We start from the raw sequence: 24,856 nt of genomic DNA, 5'->3' as shown, positions 1-24,856 counted from the left end.
CTCTTCTCAGCTCCATCTTATAAGCTTAGCTGGTTCCAAGTGTCCGGCCTCGGGCGGTGTCGGCGGCCACGGCCCATCCCAGTGTTGCTAATCAAATGGAAACAAAACGTAGGGCTCGTTGGAGCACGCTGACAGAGAAGTTAGGTCGTTTTCAGTTCAAGAAGTTAGACTGAGTTGGAAAGAAAGGTCGGTCTCATTAGGTGAAATGACAGGTTGCAGTAATAACAAGATTATAAAACTTTTTATTGATCCCCTCTGAAGATGAATTTATAAAGCAAATTCCACACATATCTCAGGTTCACATAATTTTTTTTACGCAAAGTTATGGCACCTTTACTTTCTATATTTTGACCAGAAAAAATATTCATGTGGCTGTGGCCATGGTTTTATTTATACAAATGATCAGGAAGTACGTGTCTCGAATAGACCCACTATAAAATACCAATTACACTATATCAACATTCCCAAAAACAGAGTTAGCCAGGCCAGTAAGATGTTATTTGTTTAAGCCAGTGATTTTGGGTGCAAGATAAAATATACATTCCACTGACATATTGTCTGAGAGCAGTGTAAAGCTCTGGCAGACAGAACAGTCATGGAAGCACAATTGGTTTCCCCTAAACAACTGATGGACAATATTAAACCCAAGGGGAGAAGCTGAATATGAAAAACATATTTATGCATGGGTGAACTCCTCCGTGCCACAGCCATCAACACCGCATCCTCGTCAGTGCCTGGAGATGTTTCTTTACCCTCCGTCTCCCCGCGCCTTGTCGTTACATTTATCCCTGCTCTCTGCTAAGTGCTAATACATTTACATTTTTAGTGCTGCTCAGTAATAAAAGAGGTGGAGTGAGTGGAGGCCTTTTACCTTTGCTAAAACAAACATCAATGAGCTCCCCTCACTGAGGAGTGACTCCCCCTCCGAAACTCCCCCACCAGTCCATCCACCCACCCACAGCTTGGCCGCTGCCCCACAGTGCAGGTCAACAGTGTTGCGGTTTGAGTCTCCTCAGTTGCACTCACAGTTCTCGCCCTCGTTTCAAGGTTCACTCACAAGAGTCTGCCTCGCACAGGAGGCTCCACATCAGTATTTTGTCCATTTTGGATTCTCGGTGAACACCGCCGTCGCTTTCAGAATGTGGAAGAAACATTTTATAACCATAAGTCGTCAAATGAAGTCACAGGTTAAGCACACAGGCACAAAATGGGAAAAGAGGGGCTGAGGTTGGTTTCTATCGTCTCAGTGGGCTGACATGCTCGTCTTTGGGCGGGGGCTAATTTTCAGATTACATATTATAAACAGTCTCGCTCAAGAATCCACTCTGCTGCATTTAGGAAATCATGAACCTGGAGACAGCCATGGGGGGGGGGTTTGTCTTCACTTCTCATGTTTTGCTGTTTAGATGAGCCGAACCACTGTCTTCATCAAAGCTGGATTTCACCAGTAATGGCAAACATGAGGGTGAAAATAAAAAAAATCCATTTTAGCAGAGACAAAAACCATCACATAAGGAACAAAATAAATAAATAAAGAGAGCTGTGCAGGATTTGATTGCTAAACAAACCACTGATAAAAATAGCAAAGCATTTTTCAAACACAGCCCAGTCGGTATCTAAGGAAATTATCTACACGCTTGTGCTGCATCTAATCTGATGCAACACTACAATACTGATCTCAGGTGAATGATCTTGAGAGGTATAACCAAGGCCGACCAGCCCTGATAAGATCTTCAACCTGACAACTAATGAATAAGGTAATAACAAGCTTACTTTAAGACAAGTGGTTATTGGATCGTTTGAAATAGAACAATTCACAGCTTTACAAAGCCCTTTCCTCAGATAGCTGGCAGGGCACATCAATATAGTTGAGGCATTTGGAACAATGAGTTGATAAGACTACATACTGTGTATGATCAGTGAGCAGGAAATGAGTACCAGAAATGTCTGTTTGTCATCATTTCTTAATCCGTTCAGATTTGACTGCTGTGGATCCCGTGTGTGGAAGAGGATCTCTACCTGCACTTTGACCTTTCCACAGTGGATACATTCTTTGTTTACATGTCACAGGGAAAGAGCAGAAAAGAAAACATACACAGGCCATTACTAAGATGGTGAAGAAACGGTCAGCTGTGCATTTTCAACCGGGGAGGGGTGGGGAGTTGGGTTGGGGGGGTACTGGCTGCTGCTTCCTGCAGTGAACTATTCCCACATGGTTTCAGGTCCAGTTAATCACATACAGTACTTTCAGTGCACTGAACAGCAGGTAATTTGGAATGGGTGACCAGAAGAAGAAGGCACAGAGGGGTGCTTCAGAAGTGTCCATGCGAAGGGAAATTGTGCATCTATACAGTTTACCAATAACACTGTGAACAGGATCTGGTACAGTGCATCATGTGTAACAGTAGTCTATATCTGGGATTCCTCCTTCTCTATAGCCACGGTTGGTGCCATGTCCTGCATTAGAAACATGGTTGGCACCTTTGTACAGGCCAGTGCCATTGGAGGGGAATATGGTATGAATGATGTAATCCTCTCGTAGGGGTTTAGGCTGCATTGGCTGGCAAGCCGCCATAGGCGTCATCTGGAACCCTGGGCCACGGATCTCCAAGATGGTATTATCCTTCTTGGTGCCCGACTCAATGTAGTCGTCATAGGTTTTGCTTTTTCGAGAGCTGCTGCGAGTGTAGTGGTCACGGGAACACAAATGCCCAGTCCTATGTCCATACCAACAGAAGATGCCAAAAATAAGAGCCAAAGAGACGATGGCAGTAGCTCCACCAATAATCCCCGCCAACGGCAGCACTGTCATTTGCTGTGAATTGTCATCCTCCTCTTCCTCCAGAGGGCTGACGTCTGATGTTTCAGCTTTCGCGCACACCAGAGCTTCATCAGAGTCGGCATCTCCAGAAACGGCCCCTTTGCTCTCCGAGCTGGCAGGCAGGGGCACCATGCAGATGATGTAGCTGGAGCGCGGTTGCAACGAGGTCAGCAGGTACTCTCGGCGCTCGCCCCGGACCAGCGTCTCCGTGATCGACCCCATGGCGTTCCCAGTGCCCAGCCGCAGCCAGCTGAGCCTGAAGGAGGAGCTGGGCTGGGCCACGCTCCAGGTAACACGGACGCTGTTGTGAGAGAGAGGCTTCACGTTGAGGGCCAGGCTCTTCCCCACACCGCTGCTGCTGAGAGTGTAGTCTAAGCCGGAGTCAGGAAGCCCCAGTCCAGGTCGTTTGGAGCGAAGGGTGAAGAGCGAGCCCTGTGGAGGGGTGTGAGTAGTCGAGCTATCTGCTCCACCTCCGCCCATTTTGTCTCTGGTCCCTGCTGTCCTCACCACCTCACATTCCTCCATCTCGCTGCTCAGGTCCGTCAAAGCCATGTCTCGCACTCTGTCAGGTCCGTGGCAGGTGAGACCTCTGACGGTGATGGAGTTGCCACGGGCATGCAGCCAGTCATACAACCAGCGCAGGTTACAGCCACAGTGCCAAGGATTACCCCGCACCAGCAGCTGCCCCAGGCTGTCCAGGTCTTTGAAGAGTCCCCTCGGCAGGGTGGTCAGGTTGTTTCCCGACAGGTCCAGCCTCTGCAGCCTGCGCATGCCGTCCAAGGAGCCGCGTGGCATGTGAGTGAGGGCGTTGTCCTGTAGAGACAGGCGCTGCAGATGGGCACTGGGCAGGTTGACAGGTGGGGTCTGGAGGGAGTTACGCACCAGGGATAACTCAGTCAAGTTGGAAAGGCGGGAGAACGTGTCATCGGCGATGCGCTGGTTTGCCAACAGGTTCCCATCCAGTACAAGACATCTAAGTGAGGTGAGGCCTCGGAAGGCGTGAGTTGGGATTGTGGAGATCCGGTTGTCATCCAGACGGAGCTCTTCCAGAGAGGCAGGCAGTCCTGAGGGGATACTAGACAGATGGTTGCGTGAAAGGAAAAGCAGGCGCAACCGTGGGTTGTCAGCAAAGGCCTGATCCTCAATGCTGACAGTGGAAATTGAGTTATCATCCAAGTGGAGCTTCTCTAACAAGGGCATCCGAGCCAGCGCACTCCGAGGAATAGTGCGGATGTTGTTGTCCTGCAAATGCAGTTCACGCACGGAGGGTGGCAGGTGCATGGGGAATTCATCCAGTTCATTATCATAGAGGTAGACCACACGCACGGCAAGATGGCGCTCCAGGGAGGTGGGCAAGCCCGGGTTGTTTATGTGGTTGTTCTGCAGGTAGAGGACGGATGCAGAAGGAGGCAGTGAGGGGATGGAGTTCAGGCCACGATCATTGCAGTAAATGAAGTCCTCATCGCACCTGCACACAGATGGGCAGATCATGTCCCTGTCTCCAATGTACCCTTGTATCGTGGCTGCAGCGAAATGAAGCATGCCGGCATGTAGCGTGAAGCAGAGAAACAGCAGGAAGAGCCGAGCCCACAGCTTGGCCACTCTGGCAGGTGCCATTATGGTGAACATAAGCACTGTCTCTCTTTTCCAGGTCTACGGTTAATCCTCAAATCCGGGATGTGAGCTGGAATCCTGTGACCTCCACCCTGAGAGAGACAGAGAAATTACAGTCAGCACTGACGCACTAATGAATCAGTTAATGGTCACAGGTGACGAGACAGGAGCCGATTTCACTGTCTCACCATTATTATAAAAAGAAACATGCTTCCGTGATCATATCTGAAGAGAACCTACAGAGGCATCTGCCTCTCAATAACACTATTTTTTTCACAATTAATAATCATATCATCAGGGAGCTGTGTGCACATGGATTCTCCTCACAGCTTCTGACAACACTGTGCCTTCCACTCTAAGCCAAAAAGACACAAAGATTACCACACAGCCAGCAATAATTATGTTGAATTAGCAACAGCAATCCAAGATTACAGACAGTTATAAAACTAAAGTTCAGTGTGTACTGTACCGAGTGTTCACAGCAGAGTGAATATTTAGTCTTCGGAAAAGCGACTATGGAATTGACAAATCCGATCCTACATTAAAATTAAGCCTTGTGCACATGAAGTCTTGAGAATACTCTCCACTTCTAAATTATTTAAGAGATCTTGAGAGGCCCCATAACTCCATTAGGACTTGCCAGCAGATGGCTGCATTAGCCAGACAGAGCTGAAGATACTTTTCATTATCAAGAAGGAACAACATGTTTCAGCTCAGAGCCACAGTCTTCAAGAGCTAAATTCTCATCAGGATGTCGGGACGGCACTGGGCACCATGAAACTTCATAAAAACTTCTCCACAAATCACATCTTCTTAATTTAGTTATATGGTATAAATAAAGAACAATAAAGTAGAATTGGAAAGATGTAATCTGCAGCAGAACGCAGATAATGTGACAGCCAATTAACAATTTCATGCCACCACAACTGTGCTGTGGGCGTGCGCATGAGCTGCACTCACGACTTGATTGGCATCATGATTTGTTGTTGTTACTGACGAAGTGAGAGATTCCATAACAGTAAGTACAGTATTGACTATGGAGATTTGAAAACTGGCAAATTACGACACTCCGTCAGTGACAACTTGAGCCCATCGCAGTCTTCAATAACCACGGCCATTAGTCAACTCGTTAAGGCCCACACAGCAGCAAACATAGTGAGGCTGTGGTATTGATTTCCTCACAAATCCAAAGTGATCTGCCATAGCTGGTCGGCTCTCATGCAGATTACAGGATTCCCAGGAGTGTAACTTAGACGGCACGATAATTAACCGAATGAATGGCATCTCTGCCGGGAGTTGACTTTGTTGAAAATATATTTGCAAACATTAATCTGCGTGCATTTATTCATTACCAAAACGGTGAACATTAGTGTGAACAAACTTCACTGACATTTCACTCGTTTTTTAACTCTAATTTAACACTCCAGCAGCTGCTCAGACGCGGCTGGCCAGGGATCAATGAATGAAAAAGTAATTGCTGTCTATGATTTGTCAATTCAAATGTTTTGAAAATACAAATGGAGGATTGTATTTATTCTCCACAGCTGTGAGCATGTAGATAATTCACTGTTCTGTTAGATTTGATTTGGACTTCAGACTAAACACTTTTATTCCATAAACCTTTGATACTTCCACTTAAAACAATGTGTGTCGTCTATGTTGATCTGTAAAACCCTTAAATATAAATATAATAATTAATATAAAACGGAGAGGAAGCATTGAAGGTGGTGACATATTTAGAACACAATGCTGTGGGGGCATCACACATGGGAAAATGGATGCCTGAGGTCGAGGTATATATTTCTTTCTGCAGCAGAATGTGTCACACACAGAAAAATGACATTTTGAAAGCATTGGAAAGTTTGAACTTATAAAGAAAAAGTTCAAAACTAACAAGTTCTTTGAGCTCAGCTGTCTTCAGTGAAGAATAGAAACACATTTGTAATAGCTTCACACTTTTTGGTACTTCAAAGCGTTTTCTGTTTCATCCTCCTATTCCCTTCTGATGTTGGTCTGCACATCTGTAACCCTGTCAGGGCACATTATTAGAGAAATCTTTGCGTCGAATCTCTATCAATCACACTGACAATCTGTTCTCCGTGTTTTAGAAGTGTTGGGACTTCAAAGTGATATCGTCAAAAAATGAATAAATTCATAATAATGCTTGTTCTCAGCGATGCCACCAGTTTGTTGTGCATTATTTTGTTAAGTTACTTTATATTTCCTGCCCCTCGTTAGATTTTTGTCCGTCAGGATCGTTTACATCGTCTCCCGACATCGGAGCTCAGTGATCGTGAAACTCCAGATCTCAAGTGAGAGTAACATCTGTGCTGCGTCCCCAGCTGCACAAGATCTTCGCATTCACTCTTAAGTAACTACAAACCACTCTTCCCTTTTTGTGCCGTCTTCCACTTCAGTCCTCGAGACACACTGGAGTGGTGTCAGTGCACTCTAAGTGGGACCTGGAGAGTGAAATCATTTCTAAAATGTAACGGGCTCATACTGTGTCTTTAAGCAGTTTGATATTGATTCATTTTACGACTGAGGAGACGTTCCATGGATTCTGCTGTAAGGGTTTTGTGTGTGCACGTGTGTGTGTGTGTGTGTGAGGCTGAGTAGTGCTAAAGAATGAATGACTTTTGAATCCCAGGAGCTTCAGCAGTGAGTCTGTTGAACGCTGGAGTATTTGGGTCAGCCCTTTAAAAACAAGAGAGATGTGGTGTGAGATTGAAATGGTGCAGAGAGCCAGAGGGATTAATGGAGCATATTGAGCTGTGATTCTCCGGATTAAGCAGGTGCTACAAAGAATGGCTGACAGACATTTCAGGATTTATTTTTTGGCTTATTGTTGCTCATTTTTCTTGCTCTATTAGAGACTGATAGAAAAGCACGTGGCTGCTCTTTGTGTTTGCGCGTGTGAATGTTTCTGCCTCGAAAGTACTGTGTGTTTGTCTATCCATGCACGATCACATTGGAAACATTAACCCATATGTGGACAATCTATATGGTTGCAGTCTACATTTCACTTATATGTAGAGGGGAGTAAAGCCTGGATGTGGGGTAATGTGTAAGCCAGACAGCCAGCCGCCTCAGGCAGACTACAGGACACACAACAACCCCCAATCTAATACTGGAACCCAAGACTGGATCGATTTACATAAAAAAAACAGGGAGGGAGAGAGAGCGAGAGTGACAGAAAGCAGCTCTGAGCAAGACCTTTGAATCCCATCTCGCCATTAAGACCCCCACAGAGGGATAGCACACAGAAATCTGGAAAACTGGATTTTGGATGACCGAGGGGGCTGCTGATGTATCAGGAAATCCATTTTACTGATGGCAGGAAAAGATAATACTGGCCCACAGCTTATCTTACATGCCATGTCCATGGATCATATTTTAGATTTACAGATTGGACTTGTGGAAAGGATGACGCAAAACATGATGCTCACAGTGATGACAGAAATAAATCAAGGGATCTGAGATAGAAGAAAATACAAGGCCAGAAAAGCACGGCCTATAGATTTTAGATAATCATAGAGGTTGTTGGAGCCACAAAGAGGTTGAGACTATGTCTATGTCTCAATAATGTACGATAATCTTCAAGCTATTAAAACATAGAGCTATGAAATGGAATTGAATCCCCAAAAAGCATCGCATTAGACTCAAACATGCATCAAAGCACAGGGACAATGGCAAAACAACAGAACAGAAACACAGAAACATTCATTCTCTTCAGTTAGCTTATTTCATATATTCAGAATAAAGATCTCTAGTGTCACTTTAATGTAAAATAAACAGACACGACTGTCATCATCAAGAGTGATGTTCAAGTGCTCTGAATAAAGCCATCTACATATTTTCAAACAAAATGAGTCCCTGCGTTTGTGGCTCATAATAAATTATAATTCAATTAATTTAATAATTTCATTTTATAATTTAATTATCATTTAATTATATAATGTTTTTGATGTACCAGTGAAGTACAGTGCTTTTAAATCTATTATCATTTTCTCTTTGAAAACGTGCTTCACAGGCAGAACGAACACCAGGTTAAAGGTTAAATAAGTGATGGATGTGCTCCTGTCCTAACTCAGCTTTTTGAAAAGTGACTGGATTTGCACTCAGCAGTTTCTCATCTCAGCCGCTGACACAAAGACCCCGGATATGTGACATGCATTAAGTGTCAAATATTATTTTTGTCATAAAGTCTATATTAACACTTGAGTGATGTGATATGATTTAACTCCACCAACAGCAAAAATGAATCAATTACATGTCTGAACAAACTGAAAACTAAATGTTTCACATCAAACATGTGAAGTTGCATATGTACCCATGATTTAACTAAAAGTAGTGCATTTCAATATTCATATTCAGCTGTATGTTTAAGACGATGCACTCTCAGACACTCAGCATGTGTGCATCCAATTTGCCCTATAGATATGAAAGATAAGGGATAAAGAAAAGAAAAATGAGCACAATACAAAAAGCAGCAGTCACAGTTTATAATACATGTTGCTTTGAAAGCGTGCTGCTGTAAAGTACTAGACACAGCACAACACATATGAAGGGGTTTCACATGATTCACAGTTGGGGAGTCGTTTTAGAGGTTTTTGTTTGCTGCGTGCAGCTCACAGGGCTCTGAAGTGACTTGACATATAGCACTGTAACATGTTTTATCTTTACAGCGCTGTAATATGTTCTGTCGTGCCACCAGCTTCTTCTCCTCTGCAGCTGCAGCTGCTGCCACTGAATTCTTCTGGCTCAGTGTTTCTTTCTTAAGACAGACAGATTACAGGTAAATCCTTTCGGCATTAACAAAAGGACCACAGCTTCTTGCAGCACTATGCTCCTGCGTTGTGTGCAAAAGTAAGAACAAATCTTACATGATGCTCACAGGGTTTTGGGAGGGTTATGTTCAAAATGTGCTCAAAATGCACATGCTAACCCTGATCAATAGTGTGATCCTGCAAGTTTCTCGAGGACATTACAGTAATAGGTTCAGTGATCTGTGCTGAACTGAGCTGAATATGTTTATTGTTAAGTTTTACAAAAACTTGTTTGGCTAAATAATTGTTCCTGAGTAATCCAAAAAACAATTTGCTTTTTAGCCACATTAGCAGCATGAGACAGAAATGTCAGCTTGTCAGTAAAATATATCAACAGCAGTAAAAATGTCCAGTGAATTAATTTATAATTTTAACAAATACCTGCAAAAATAAAGAAATCAAATTCCCATCAGCCTAATTTGTGCTAATTTGTGTTAGTTTGCTAACACGCTGAACTAAGATAGTGAAAATTTTAATCACTATACCTGCTTTCACTTGTCACTGTGAGCATGTTAGCATGCTGATATTAGCATTTAGTTCAGACACCGCTGTGCCACAGTACTGCCTCTCTGAGATGGTAGCATGGCTGTTGACTCTTAGTCCTGTTACATTCACCTCAATGACTAGATGACAGTGGGTAGAGATTAACTGATGACTCCCCTCAGTTTCACCAAAATGTTCTTGTTTTGTTAGCGATCAGTCAGGGAGGGCCCCGCTCTGTGACACCCCTTTGAGTTTAGGATCAAGTCAAGTCCTTTTTGTTGTTTTCTGTACCTGTCTGACAGTGATGGACAGTTCACATTAAAAATAAAGTTAACATTCTTTGCACTTTTTCTATTTGTGTTATTTGGTATTCATTTATGTCCCGACTTCAGTTTCTGGCAGGCAGCTGTCACTGTGTCGTCATTTTAATCACAGTGAACAAAGAAGAAATGTATTTTTTGTTTTAACAACATAATTTATGTGTCCAGGAAAGTCCCCCCCGCCCACCACCACCACCACCACCCCTTCCCTCGGCCGGTACAAGCAGATATGTCCGAGGCAGAATTTCTTTCCCAGTCAGACCATGTGTTGTGTCCTTTCCTCATGCGGACACATGGGAGATGTGATGGTACACATCAAAAGAAAAGGTAAAGACTTATTTAACGTGCCAGGATGAGATGCTGCTTTCAGTACCATGGATAGCGCCACATCGTGCCAAAGCACACAACAGCACAATGTGCTGTCAACATAAAAATAAATGAGCTATTGTAGCAGGATTGCTGACAGTGAAGGTCTATTCCTGGTTTTATTGTTGTTTGCACTATAGACTGTTACATACTGGATAAATTTTGTCCTCACCTGGGATAAAAATAATTCAGAGGAGGCAGATGGGGGTCGGTCAAATCGTACCCAGACTTTAAGAGTGTTAGCATGCTGATGTTAGCATTAAGCTCACAATAGTAGAGCCATACATGTTTAAAATCAATATAAACATTAGGATTCATTTAAAGAAAAGACCTTTCTGGTATCAAATGACTAATATTCTCGAGCAAGCATTCCCTGCCTTTGTCTGCTAATGAATGGAAAACTCAACTGACCGACACGCCTCTGTATTTTATCTATGAAGCAATTAAAGAAAAGGTCTTGATATTTAATGGGAGATTTGCTGTTGTGCCACACTGGAGGATGATACAATGAGAAAGCACAAGCTTGGCAGAGTAGCTGGTAAATAAACTTTAGATGTGTCAGTCTGTGACAGTGGTCATAATGCAGTCTTTGATCAATGCATAACCGGCTTCCGAAATCATTTGCACTGCCTTTAATGGTGCTGTTTTTTCCGGTAATGTTGGTGTTACATAAAATAGAGGAAACAGTTTATTCTCAGAAGGTTCTAACTTCTTGGTTTTGAGAAAACACACTTGATCATTTTAAACGGGACTTATAAAGGCAAATTTATCTGCTGCCTTTAAGTCAAGGAGTCAAGCTGTGGTTGTCACGCTTCAGCTAGAACTCTGATTGGATTTTTGTATTTGTGAGAAAAGGAGAGAGGGGGGTTGGTTAGCTTAATTGGTAAAATTTGAATTCAAGCCTGACAAGTTGCGATATAAATACAGGGCTGTGGGAGGCCCAGGCACCGGAGTCACAAGACAACACGTTGCTTCCAGGGTGAAAATTAACCTCCACATCAAAGAAACAAGAGAGGAAAAACAAAGAGATAACATCAGAGGAAAAACCTCTCTGTATCCCTGACACCTGTACAGGCCTGTCAGGTTATGTGGGGCAGCCATATTGGAGGCCCAGAAGGTATAAACAGCTGAGCATGCCTTAAAATATCACAACTAAAGTGATATGAGACACACTGTCTGTGTGTTTGAGTGTAAGCTGTTCACTGCTGCTGACCATCCCTGTCATGTAGTTAACACCCTGTGATTTTAGAGACTGAGAATCCCTAATCTTTGATACTTTAACTTATTTGATTTTCTATATTAATCAATTCTATGTTATTTATTTATTCCTGGCTGTTCTTATTCAATACATGATCGGATGTGGCAGTAACCCTTTTATTTGTTTATTCAAACAAACATACGTTTCTGGCGGGTGGATATCAGTGTTGACATTATAATCACAATAATCAATGAAGAAATGTCACTTTTTGATTCCAACCCACTTCATGATGGTTGTTTTTATAGTTAGAGTGTAAGATTACGAGGCTGTAACACAAACAGATTTTCAAAGTAAAGCTTGATTGTATGTTAGAGAGCCAGACTGAAAATATCCAACCACAATTCTGTCTCCTAGAAATGACATTTATATATTATGACATTGTTTTTCCAATTACGTTGTGGTGACAAATGTCATCACTGGATTATGTTCAGATCACCAGGAGGTGGTTGGGGTGGATGGTGGAAGTACAAACTGCTGAACTGTGATTGCGATTATGAGGTCATACTCTTACTTCCTGACTGAGAAACCTGGATCAGGCCTTGAGCCCCGCCCACCACCTGCTGGCTCCAGGTGGACAGGTGAAAGAGCAGAGAGACTCAGCCACATGTTTGAGCCTCAGTCAGACCCAGACTCAGAGGAGGAGTCTGAGACCAGAACCAGAGACTAGCAGACGAATCAGAACAGTTAGTGCAGTTACCATCTTTTATTTGTTGTTTCTTAGCTTGTAAGTGGCCGTGGCTGACAGTGTTAGCGGTTGTGCTAATGCTAACTCTCTCTCTCTCTGTATTGATAAGGTTTCAGGTGTATTTAGCCCCGCCCCCGGTCCACACAAGTTGACGGGATTGGTTCCTTAGGTTTGTGACGTACGAATCCCTGGCTGTCTGAATCTGTGTTTATGAGACTGTCATTGGTTCACTGCAGGTCAAGGTGGAAACACTCAGTCATGGTGTTGATGATTATTTCACTCATCATATGTCTGTATTATATGAAAACATCATATGGACGTGAACAAGGTTGGACACTGGATTTTTAACAGAGGAACTAATTTAACTAATTTAAGATTCAATTCAAAGTCAAGATTTTTTCTACTAATTAACTAAACTAAATTCATCTTAAATTCTCAGGAACTGTTTCTCTTCGCTGTAGCTCAGATGAATATTCACACTGTCTATATTCTTGGATGCAGTCCACAGTGTCCTTACAACATTTCAAAACAAAATTTACATCCTGCCCGAAATCCACCAAAATAAAATGTACAAGCAGAAAATAATAAATAAGTCTATTCCTCCTGTGTTTGGTCACTTTCCATCAGATGTCAGTGCCTTGATCGCGGCCCAGTCTTCTGTGTTACTCGTCTTCATATTGTCATCTACACCCCACACGTCACAGGTTACACATTAAAGCTGATGCCGTACTTTCAGAACATGTTTGTGCACATCTTCCTGCACACAGCCACGAGGACTCAATTTCAATCTGCATTGATTTAAATAAAGCAGATCAGTGTTGCAGTTAGAGGAAACACATTTTTTCTGTCACAGTTTCTCCACTCATGCATGCGGCTTATGGGAACAATGAGGCGGCCGACTGAGACCCAGTTTTCTTCTGCGTCTTCATCGTGCCTCCCTTTACAATCACGTCGTCCGTTCACGTTTGCCTGGCCTGTCACCTGTTTGTGTTTCATTTACAAATATCAAAAGTGTCTTGTTGTAAATCGTCTATGTCAACAGGATTTCATGATGTTTCTTCTTGCATTTTGTTTTTCTTTTCAGTTTTAGCTGGTGGGTTTTTTCTGTAGTTTATTCCTTTGCATTCAGTCTGCAGCAGCTTCTCTCTTTCTCCCTATATCCCTCTCTCTATGCAGCATTTGTTTAATCCACATTTTAAACCGTCTTTATATCATCCATTAAGAAATCTTAAGGAAAACAAATGAAACACTTGCTTTTCATTTGACTGATTGAAATAATCAATGTTAGTAAATACCATCCTGTTAAAATCCACTTTTGTCTGATAAAATCTTGTCCAAAGGAAAATTACAGCACAAATGAAACTTAAAAAATTAAATACAGAGCCATTAAATGAATCTAATTTTAGTAAATGTGAGGAAATGAGTCCATGTGTGATTGAATTGTAGCCGTGGTTTAAAAGGCACTGGTGTGCACATGCAATAATGAAGTGAGTATTATCTTGTGCTGTCGTTTATCTTTCGCCATAAGAGAAATCGCAGTGGATAAATAGATCCAGGCCGCCTCCGGGCTCAAAAAAGATCCTGTGCAGTGAACACTTGACTTTGACTCCTCAGTGTGTGTGGGTTTGTGCTGCGTGAAATACCAGCTGTAGGAGTGTTTGCGTCTTAAGCAAAAGTTGCTTTGAATCCCGAGACGCCTCGCACAGTCATCCAAAACTCTTGGCTCTCTTATGACAACGTGGCCTCACGTTCACCCCTGAAATCTGGTCAGACTGGGTTCAAAACACAGGACATGTTGTACTTTTACTGACTGAGAGGATAAATCTATGAAAATGATATATCAGAATATTATTTTTCAAATGTATTCTCTCAAACAGAATCATTATATTATAATATTTGGAAATGGTGAGGCAGTCACGGTGTCACGAGCTCCAGTCCTGAGCGACAGCAGCCAGTTAGTATATTTCGTTAACGTGTGCTGCCTCTTAGAGCAACCTTTACTGATTGCTTTCTTTGGCCTCCTGCCTGCAAAGGAGAAAATGAGGGGGATAATCGAGCTTTATTACTCACTGTTTAACCATTGATAAGTGTTAGTTTGTTTAATGGCTTCTTCTATCTCTTATTTAATTACTGCCACCATTTGAAGAAGAGGTACAGTCAAGGTGGTCGTCTCACTAGGTTTGTATTAGCAGCAGCTTTAAGGTCTTTAAGGATTCTTTTTTGGATGAAAGCATACAAACGGTTTTCGTACTTCCAAGCAATAGTTACTTTGCATTTTGTGCATTTTATTGAGTTGAGTCTGTTGTAGACTGATGCTTTTGAAATTTTGATCCTAACACAAATGTTTGCTGGTAGCCCGGGTTCATCCTTCACATTTATTACCATCACAGCACTAAACTTCTGTTTATCGGACGAATAATTAACTGCCAATCTTTGACAAAAACCCGAAGGTTGTTGAACAAAACTTAGTGTTGTCTGAAGGACTAGAAAGTTTAAAATGACTCTTATTATCATGTGGATGAAAACTATTGTTTGCTATGTGAAAAAGGTTTTGTAATTGTATTTCAATCACGTCCTTGCTCTTTTTGTAAAACATGAGCAAAACAACATGTTCCGTGTTGTTCAGACTGAACAAGGAGATGTGTCATTTCCAGTTGCCATCTTTGTTTTGGTTTGGGAAAAAGAGACACAGCTCAGGAAATGGGTTAAACATCTTTTTTTCATCGTGCAGTGGACAGAATATTTTTCCATCCAGCTGGACAGAAGAGTCTGAAGATAATTGTTGTTAATCGATGTTCCTGGGTTCGTTACAGGCGTCTCTTTTCAGAGCAATGGATGCTAGGACTCAGATGTAATGGTAAGACACAGAGCTGTATTGTTACAATAGCTCCAGGAGACATGAAGCACAGTCAGCCAGTGACAAATTCACACACAGAGGAAATTACTGATACAAAACCATTTAGCAAAACCTCTCTAGTATATTAATAAATAGACTAAATCAAGAACAAGTGAAGCTTACTTCTGGAAGTGGGGCTGACAGGGGAGGAGGTCCTGCGGCACCATTGGCGCTTCTCCTCCCCACACGATCCCTTCAGTGTCCTCAGACTCCGTCCTCTCCGGCTCGTCGACTCGCAGTCTGTAAACTGTGACGCCGGAGGACGTGTGTTCAGAAACAACTCTTTCTTCTGTGTTTTTATGCTCAGCTTCGATGCAGATTAGTTGTCACCTCTGGCTTCAGAGTCGTTCTCTGTGGAGAAACAGAGTGACGGACAAAGTCATAAGGGATCACAGTCCATGTCAATCAGATGCAAAGATTTCACAGTGTCTGATGAAAGTGTAATGGCATTACAGATGTTTCTGCGTGACTCTGACGGTCATGTGTGTTGTTACTGTCATGTACAGTTTCATTACTTTTCTTAATCTGCTTTTGGTTAAAGGATTAAGTGATTTATTCTTCATTGACGAAACTTTGATTACATTTATTCCAAATAAATCAGATGTGCAGTTGCGATGAGTCTGACTCATTTAAGTCAAAAACACTCTAAAAAGAAAAAAAAAAAAAAACGGACTGAACTTTAAAGTGGTTTTAACGCCAATTATAAAACTATAAAGTCAGCAAGCTTTTGAACCCCGGTACTTTCCTCTTGATTTTCCATCAAATCTAATGCAGTGTTCCTTTCCACTAAGTTGATGATTGCATCACTATGATAATCATAAAGTTGTAAAATCAAAAAAGTGAGTTCAAAGAAAGTGTTCAAAGCAAGTTATCAATCTCAGCCGAAATGTTCAAATGTGTTGATGTGAAAGTTTCCACCAAAGCAACCTTACTCCCAGTCTCTGCTGCTAACATCCTCCTCCTCCTCAACCTCCCTCACACCTGCCCTCACAGGGTTTTGTCACATACTTGGAAAAGAAAATGATTAATGACATCTGAAGTTCCCAACCACCAACCATCTCTCGTTTCCCCAGATGAGGCGCCGCAGCCTTGCCAGCAGCGGCCCCCTTCCTTCACATCGATGCTGATCAGGTCTCTGTCTCACGGCTAACATCGACTGCTTTGTGACACGAGACAGCACGCCATCTTCCTTCAGTCAGTTCAGCTTTCTCCTCTTGTCATGAATCCAAACCTCATCCGATCAGACATCTGAAACTACAGAGCAGTGTTGCTCCTTTAACATTTGTTTTTTCTTAAATTCTTGAACGTGCCACCTCGAATAAACGCTGCAAAAAAATCTTCTCCAGAACAACCAAAATAGAAAGGTCAATGTTGTCTCTTTAAGGCATCTTTCCCGACAGCTCGTCTCAAAAGACCTGTCTTAATTATTGTCGGTTCATGCTAAATTAGGACTTACAGCATTGATCATACAAGGTTCGAGTAGAAGCATAACCCACATTTTCTATCATTACATTTAATTGCAGATTCAAAAAAGAAAACATTAGTGAAGAACACGATATCTGCTTTAAGTATAGTCAAAGTCTGACACTGTGCTCCCGCTCTCAGACAGAATCCAGACAATTGCAACCACCCCTGCCCACTGGCCTCCTGCCAAATTGGCACCATTAAAAGAATGCCAAATTAGCTATTAGCAGCTCATGTTTGCAATGTACCCGTGGACGTATAAACAACTACCTCTGGATTACTCTGGTACTGAAGAAAACTCAAAAAACATAATAATTATCAGGCAGATTGTGGAGTTATAAAGGGCATTTCTTTCCTATGATTTCTCTGCAGAATTACGGATGTTCATTTGTGATGGACATTAGAGTAAATGACAGCGTCAGGAAGTGTAAGTCACACTAAATGTAAGAATATATGTATCATGTCCGTGTGTTCTGACCTGACTGAGTTACGACTCGGAGAAGGAGGGTGATATTTGACACTGTGGAAATGCAGTGCTTGACGTACTTATACTGCCTCCATTAGCTGTGTGTCGCAGCTGCTGTTGCTCCAACTGTTGACCGTGTTGATCCACAGGCCAAGCTACAATAACTTGTTGTTTTCACCCGTCTTCACCTCACACAGTATCTTTGTCTCAGTCTCTCCCTTCTTACCACCCCTGCAACACTCCTGCAGCCCGGGGGAGGCGACACAGGCCTCACAGATGTTGAGTGTAAATGAAAATGAAAATTTGGAATCAGATATCATTCCAGTATACCATCAGTTATACGGTTGGGTTATGATGAAACAATTGTCCACGTTCTGAGTCAAATCACACTGACACACAGACGATGAGAGAACCTGGTTAGCATGGTTCTCATGGACCAGATAAAGAAGGACGTTACAGCTGTTTCTGTCTGTGACGGCCGGAAAAAGACACTAATAAAAACATCAACAGTTTTATTATCACAGTAACTGTCATAATTTGCTCTGGCCATAAGGGGAGCACCTCTAAGTTATTACCACTAAGCAAACACACTGGCATATTGTTGGAAGAGACGGCCGAGGCAGTGACTGTGAAGTCAGACATACAACCAGCTCAACTTATTTCACTGCATTTCCTAAAATCACAAGTAACAGGTCTGATTGTTGTCTACAAGTCTTCTAACATCCACACGGCAGTCAGATCTGAGAGAATGGAAGACTCTGTGTAGAAGTCAGACGTCGTCTATCCAGCCGGCGGTCGGTGCCTTTAGAAAATGAAAGCTGGTGTTACAGGTATCATCAGCTCACATCTTCCTCTCCAAGGACGTCCACCGGGGCCAAACCCTCTTCTCTCTCTGAACTAAACCTCTTGGCTCTGTCACCATGTCCCATAATTCTTCCCATCATTGCCACGACACTTAACTGACCTTTTGACTCCCAGCCCTGACACACAGGTTCGGTTGCATATCTCCAATTTTCTAGCTGAAATCTCCAGTTGGGCTCCTGCCAAACACCTCCTGATTGACCTTGACAAGACTGAGCTGCTGTTCTCCTCTCAGAAATCCTGCCTTTAACAAGAGCCGTCAATCACAGTGACACAAGCGCAGTCGCTCCGGCCCAGACCGACGTTTAGTTTGATCTCCAGACAACCAACCGCTACAGCTGCTATTGCAGATTTGCTCTGTGTAAAATGTGCTGACTCAGACCCAGTTGCCTGTATAAACACTCTTTGTCTCCCATCTGGACTGCTGCAGCTCCGATCTGGCTGAGCAATCTGAAAATAACTGCAGCGAGACAGTCGTCAAACTAAACTTCAACATACACTCGGGCTTGTTCTCCATTACTTTAATAGAAAGTGGTAATGCACTGTCTGCAGGTTACATTGTTTGGATGTACAGGCCTGATGTCATCATCAATATCACATTAACCATCTCAGACTTTTAATAGTGGATTAAAGGTGCACGGCGACGGCCGAGCGTTGAGTCCCTGGTTCGATTCCCGACCGGACTGTTTGCTGTATGTCGTTCCCCTGCTCTCTATCCTGCGTCTCCTGTCTGTCTTCACTGTCCTGTCCAGTACAGGCATAAAAAAAACAGACTGGATGAAAAAAAAAGCAACAGAAATAATAAAAAAAATTTAAAAACTGCAAATTTCTAAATATAACTACAAGGTGTGTGTGTACGTTTGCCTTCATGGTGTTTCCCTTTACCCTCTTTTTTTGTTCACTAACTCGTCTGATAAGGAGGAAGAAAGACTTAAAGAAAAGTTCAACATTTTGCAAATGCACTGCTTTCATGTTAGATGATAAGACACCACCGGTCAGATTGGCAGGGGGATTCGTTCATTCAATCTTTATTAAGGACACAGCTCATGGTGTTGGTGGTGGTGGTGGGGGGTGGGTGGGGGTGGCGGTGGGGGGAGTCCATAGGAAGAAAACGACGACAAAGAAAAAAAAATCCACATAAAATCAAATCAAAAACCAAAAACCTTCCTCGTCCCTCAGACATGTGCACACAGGCAGCGATGGAGATAACCTGCTTAAATACACATTTACCACCACGCGTCTCGTTTGTTTAAACCGTGCATGAACGTGTCTTTGTACTGTGCAGGAAGGCACAATTCATTTCCCAATAATTCATCATGATAAGTGAAATGCAGAGTTAAACCAATATAAAAAGGCGCTACCACAGACTAATGTTCAGAGCGCTGTAGTTGCTCTTTAACGTACAGTCGTCACATGTCAGTTTACTGCGTGCAGCTTAAGAAAGAAAACAAATGAGTGTAAACATTGACTCGTTTATTAAAGTCATAGACGATGTCTGTGTGAGTTTGTCTCGCTCTGGAAACGCCTCCAGAATATCAGGCGTCCATGTTGAGGTTGAGGCCGTTACAGATCTCTGCTGCTTTACTGAATCCTTCAGTTACTGCTTCACTGTGCGTTAGGATAAAACATTCAAATGACTGTGTCTATGTGTTTTAAATAGTTTATACCGCTCTGTGATTTAATGGTGATAGACAGCAAAGGTGCAGAACCTGAGTCTGAAATTATTTCACACACACACACACACACACACACACACTCGCTACTCTCACACACAGATACCCTGCGATGTGATCAGACTTTCAATGCAGCTGCACATAGTGTCTATTCACTGACAGGGAGGTGGCGGGGAGCAGTGTAGACCGGGATGACAAAGATGACAGATAATTGAGACAAAATGCGCTAAGTGAGATGATTTCACATGAGCAGTTAGCTCGGACCTTTCTCTATCACTGTCTCAAAGTTGTTCTCGCTCTTTCCCATTCGGTGCTTTGCTATTTCACTTTTTCCTTTGAGGCCCATCTCAATGACAACTGAGAGAGCATTCTCTCTTCCCTCGTTAACTGAGGAGTGCATCAGTCCTAATAAGAAAGCTTTTACACGGTTAATTAAGAGACACTGTAATGCAGTATGTAATGCTCAATTTACTCTATCTCATTCTCCCCCTCGTCCTCTTTAATTTCATTCAGAATCAATCTGTCCGACTCTCTTTTTTTTCCTCCTATTATGTGGACTTTTCTACATCAAAGGCCGCTTCTGTCCTTATAACTGTCCAATTTGCTCGTACCCGCTCCATTTTGAGTCTTTCCAATAGTTTCCTCTTCCGCTGCGCTCTCCGATCGGCCATTTCTTTTAATTCTCTGCCTTGATGTTGCTAATTCTGGGCAGGAGAGAGGGGGGACAAGGGAGAGGACAGAAAAAAGAAGGGTATAGGGAAATAAATGAGTTGTTTGGGAGAGATATTAAGATGATAAAATGCTGGAATTAGGCGGCAGCATTCACCATAACACAAACACTGGCAGGGGCTGAGCTGCAAGGACTTGCCAGCGAAACTAATTCAAACATGGAGGGAATATAGAGTGGAGTGGAAAAAGGAAGCTGGGAAAATAGAGTGGGATGCTGTCGAAGCGAAAGTGGATGAGTAAATAGATGAACCGCACTTTAAGGACAAAGAAGGTAAAGACGAGGAAGAGGTGTTGGACGACAGGGGAGGAAAACAAACAGAGCGGACACCGAGGAGAGCGAGCGAGCTGAGGTTGCCATTTTAAAGGTCCGCAGGTTTGAACATTAATTAAAAGTTATCCGCTGATGAATTGCCCTGTGATGAATTGTTTCCCTTACCATAAAAACTGTGTATCCCGGAGGGATAGAGGCAGGGCACTAAATCTGTCATCCATGTTTTTCATGCTCTCTGCCTCTGACAGTAATGAGTGAGGCCAGTATGATTGGCTGTTCAGCGGCTGATTAAAAGTAGTTTCTTCTAATACGAGGATTTACTTTGACATTTCCCACACAGGAAACCAAATGGCTTCATAACGGCGATGAAAGTAATACAGCAATTATTTTCATTAGCAATTCATCTTTCACTTGTTGTTTTGTTAAAGAAGTAAATCATTTTACAATGTTTTAGAAAAATGTGAAAAATCCCCATCACAGGTTCAAGAGCAGCTACAGATGATGTTTTTATATTGACGACGTTTCACACGACGACGTGAAAACAGTTGGACGGTTTGAAAGGGGGTCGACCGTCACCTGAATCTGCGGCTCTCCGGCTTCACGGAGCTTCACAGAGACTTTCAGCTGATTGTTGAGCCGCCCACAGTTTTACTCTTCAGGTTCACTGTGAACCTGTGAAGCCACTGTACTGGACCTGCTCAGCACCGTAGATCTGCCAGCTGACCAGACACATCATGTTGCTGCTGAACTACCACATGTGTAAATGAGCGACCGGTTGTTAACAAGGTCACTGCATCAGCTTAAAACATGATACGTCCATGTTGTTACTCACATGTTGCTCCTGCTGCTCCAGGACCAGGACGTTACTCTTCTAAAGACCAAGTGAAGCAACATAATTTCATAGTTTTTTATTGTCAAAAATAATGTTGACATCTACATTTGGTTTTATCTTAGGAACATTTAGGAACACACACACACACACACACACACACACACACACACACACAGAGAGAGAGACTGAATGCAAAAGGTTTAGCCTATTGAATATGTATTTGCTCATGTATTGTGTGTGAAACTGGATTTGTATTATGACTTTTATATGATATTTTACATTTTTAAATTAAAATAAATCTGGGACAAAAATGTTCTTAAAACTGACATGTGACAGATTTTCAAGAAAATGTTACAAGAAAATCAAAATGTCTGTCTCTCTGTTTGAACCAACTATCTGCCATCAGCCAATTTTCCAATCTGTTTGTTGAATTGGAGCCACAGCTGATTTTATATCAAAAACTTCTTCCTGTGTTGTTTTTCACTCAGCTCCTGAACTTATCACGAGATCTTTCACCGTGACATCAGAGCGCACCTGAGAGCCGCTGTGCCAACAAATCAGCTGGACGAGCTGTGGCGTATTTTCCTGATAAATAACCTCTTGAAGTTGATGTTCTTGATCCACTCATTGAAAGGAGAGAGATGGTATTAAACGGTAAATATTTCTCCCACTCAAGTCAAAGACGATAAATGTTTGGATTCTTCTTCGCTAAGCTCAGCTGTTGCTTCCACTTCAGGACACGATTTCTCCACTCGCTTCAGGAGGCATTTTCACCCACAGGTGTAAAACTGTTTAACAAAATGACTCTAACCACTGAAATCTAAATATCATATCAACTGGTGTTAGTTTTGTCCAGTGAAGACGTTTTCAATTCTGTGACATTTGAAACGTTTAAACAACACAACATAAATATTTTCCGCTTCAGGTTCACCAGCGTTCTCTACAGCTGTCTGACAGAAGGCCGACGATACTAAAGATTTCACATGTTCTCCGTCTCTGCAGAGGGAGAACCAGCAGCATCCCACTGGATTAATGCACAAATAGATGAAGCCATCATGAAACAAAAATATATATATATATATTTTCTCTCTTTCTGATTCAGACACATAACATGTGACTTACTGAGCAGATGTTTATGCTGCACATCTGCTTCTTTTTGTTTTGTTCTTCAACCAACAGTAAAAATCCATAAATATTCCGTTTAAAATGATGTCATTTTTAAGAAGCTGGCAGAAGGGAAACGTTGGCTTTTCTTACTGGACAAATGACTTTCAGTGATTCACTGCCAATCAAAATAGTTGCAGATTAATTTTCTGTCAACTGATCAATTCATCAACTGTTCTTTGCAGCACTTCTTCATGAGCTCTGAGAAGTCCTTTTTCACAAACAAGCTTTGAATGCAACATGAATTTTAAACAAATTCACAGATTAACTGAAGTAAGCAGCAATTTATCGTATTCACAGCATTACAGCTCCGTCTTGTAAAAGGCTTTCTCATGCAAACGCAGGATTTGCTAACACCTCACCATTCATCAGTTCAGATTTACCTCAGCAGCGGAGGCACATTCAGAAATGCACAAGGCAAGACAATCGTGCATATTGCAAACGTGCACACGCAAGCCGCATAGCTGCTGTTATATGACGCAAAGTGGGAGACAAATTGCAGCGTTGCAGGCCGAAATGGTTCATGGCCTTGGCTGAGTCTGATAAATTCTGCCCGCTGAGCTCCACTAATCACTGCAGCCTGTCACAGACACGCCCCTCTTCCCCAGAGAGCCGACCATCACGCTCCTGATCTCAGGGCAGCCACTGGCTGACCCCACAAAACACACACTCAGAGACACACCCGTGCAGCCCCACACATGCACGCGCGCACACACACACACACACACACACACACACACACACACACACACACACCCACGTCTTTATGCATGAATCCACTGATTGTCAAACGAATCACAATCAAAATACAGTTTGAGTTTCCTCCGCTCTTCTCCCTGGTAACAGAACAAAAAAAATATCCTTTTTTCCTGGCCTTGTGTGTTTTTTGTGACTCATGTGAAGCCGTAAACTGCAGACTACAGCACAAAAATTTCCATATCTATCGTTCTTAATTGTTTCTCTATTCCACCCCCATCGAACCCGCATACACATAAACACACTGTGTGCACTCGTTTGTAAGCTGTATCGCTGTAATTGATGCAATGACTGGAAATAAACAGGCAATTTAAGTGCTGGACACCTCACTGCTCTCTCTCTTTCTCCTTCTCTCTCCACCCCTCTCTCTCCCACCTCTATGTTCCCTCTTTGTCCCCTCTCTCTCACACACACACACACACACACACACACACACGATCTCACAATTGAACAAGGTGGAATAAGGGACAAGGTCAACATGCTGTGGAAAAAAAACAAAACATGTGAGACGGAGAGGAAATTAGTCAGGATGAGAAGAGAGGGGGACAGAGAGCAGGCGGGAAACAAAGACTATTCTCACAGATGACTCATGTCTGGATGGTCTGATTAATGACAAATTTACAGCCACGTGAGAGAGAGAGAGCAAAACACCATGTCATCACCGACCCAAACGACATTTTTTTATCATTTCCAGTTTGCAGCTTTGACCGCTGCGTCTGCTCCTTCATGTCGTTGGGAGGCCCGCAGCAGCTCGGAGGAAGTGCAGTTCAGCCAGCGCTTTCACCTTCCAAAATGTTTCCTCTGAAAAAAAAAGTCTTCCCCGGTTCGCGTGATGGGTCGCCCTCGCTCGACCACTCAGCCGAGCGGACAGTGTTCCAGCCTCTCCTGCCTGCAGCGAGCTCCGAACAGAAGAGACAGAAATAGCCCGAGCTGATCCGGCCGGCCACGTCAATCTGACCAGGCTGCTGCACTGAGCAACAGACTTTCTTCTTATCCTCCCCCACGTGTGAACTCACACTCTATCAGTACCCTGCATCTACAGGCCGACCCTTACAGCACTAATTATGGACAAGCCACGTGTCAAAATGTGCGCTTGCTTGTCTTTTTCTGCACGTGTGTGTGTGTGTGTGTGACGGCATTAATCCGATCCCTCTTGGTCCTGTTAGCATCAGTTGGGATCAGTCGTGCTGCATGAATATTAAAAGGTTGCAGCTAGTTGTGTATGCTACAGAGTTAATAATAAACGAGGTCTAATAATTTAATGGGTCTGCATGTTGACATATCCCATGGGCTGCCATACTGTCTGTACGCGAGGTAATAGGAAAAGAGAGTGAAGCATAAAATGATACAGCAGGACTTGACAAATGG

The 24,856-nt window shown here is 42.8% G+C and overlaps 1 protein-coding gene across 4 annotated transcripts in view; it reads right to left on the bottom strand.

The window, feature by feature from the left end:
* Positions 1-222: 222 nt before the first annotated feature.
* The window catches only part of flrt1a (fibronectin leucine rich transmembrane protein 1a), a 39,813-nt gene continuing 15,179 nt past the window's right edge, over positions 223-24,856 (bottom strand). For 2 of the 4 annotated variants that reach the window (XM_056398423.1, XM_056398424.1), the window contains exons 2-3: positions 15,396-15,623; positions 223-4,527 (exon numbers count right to left, since the gene is read on the bottom strand). In XM_056398423.1, coding sequence (XP_056254398.1) covers positions 2,393-4,450 — 2,058 coding nt within the window. In that variant the 5' untranslated portion in view covers positions 4,451-4,527; positions 15,396-15,623 and the 3' untranslated portion in view covers positions 223-2,392. Of the gene's footprint in view, positions 4,528-15,395; positions 15,624-16,327; positions 16,527-24,856 lie in introns of all 4 variants that reach the window. The other 2 variants (XR_008829775.1, XM_056398425.1) reach the window with 2 other exon arrangements.

The sequence above is a fragment of the Seriola aureovittata genome, chromosome 15, assembly GCF_021018895.1.
Source record: "Seriola aureovittata isolate HTS-2021-v1 ecotype China chromosome 15, ASM2101889v1, whole genome shotgun sequence".
Classification (NCBI taxonomy): Eukaryota; Metazoa; Chordata; class Actinopteri; order Carangiformes; family Carangidae; genus Seriola; species Seriola aureovittata.
Note: the sequence above shows the minus strand (reverse complement) of the source record. Positions and strands in the feature narration are given on the sequence as shown.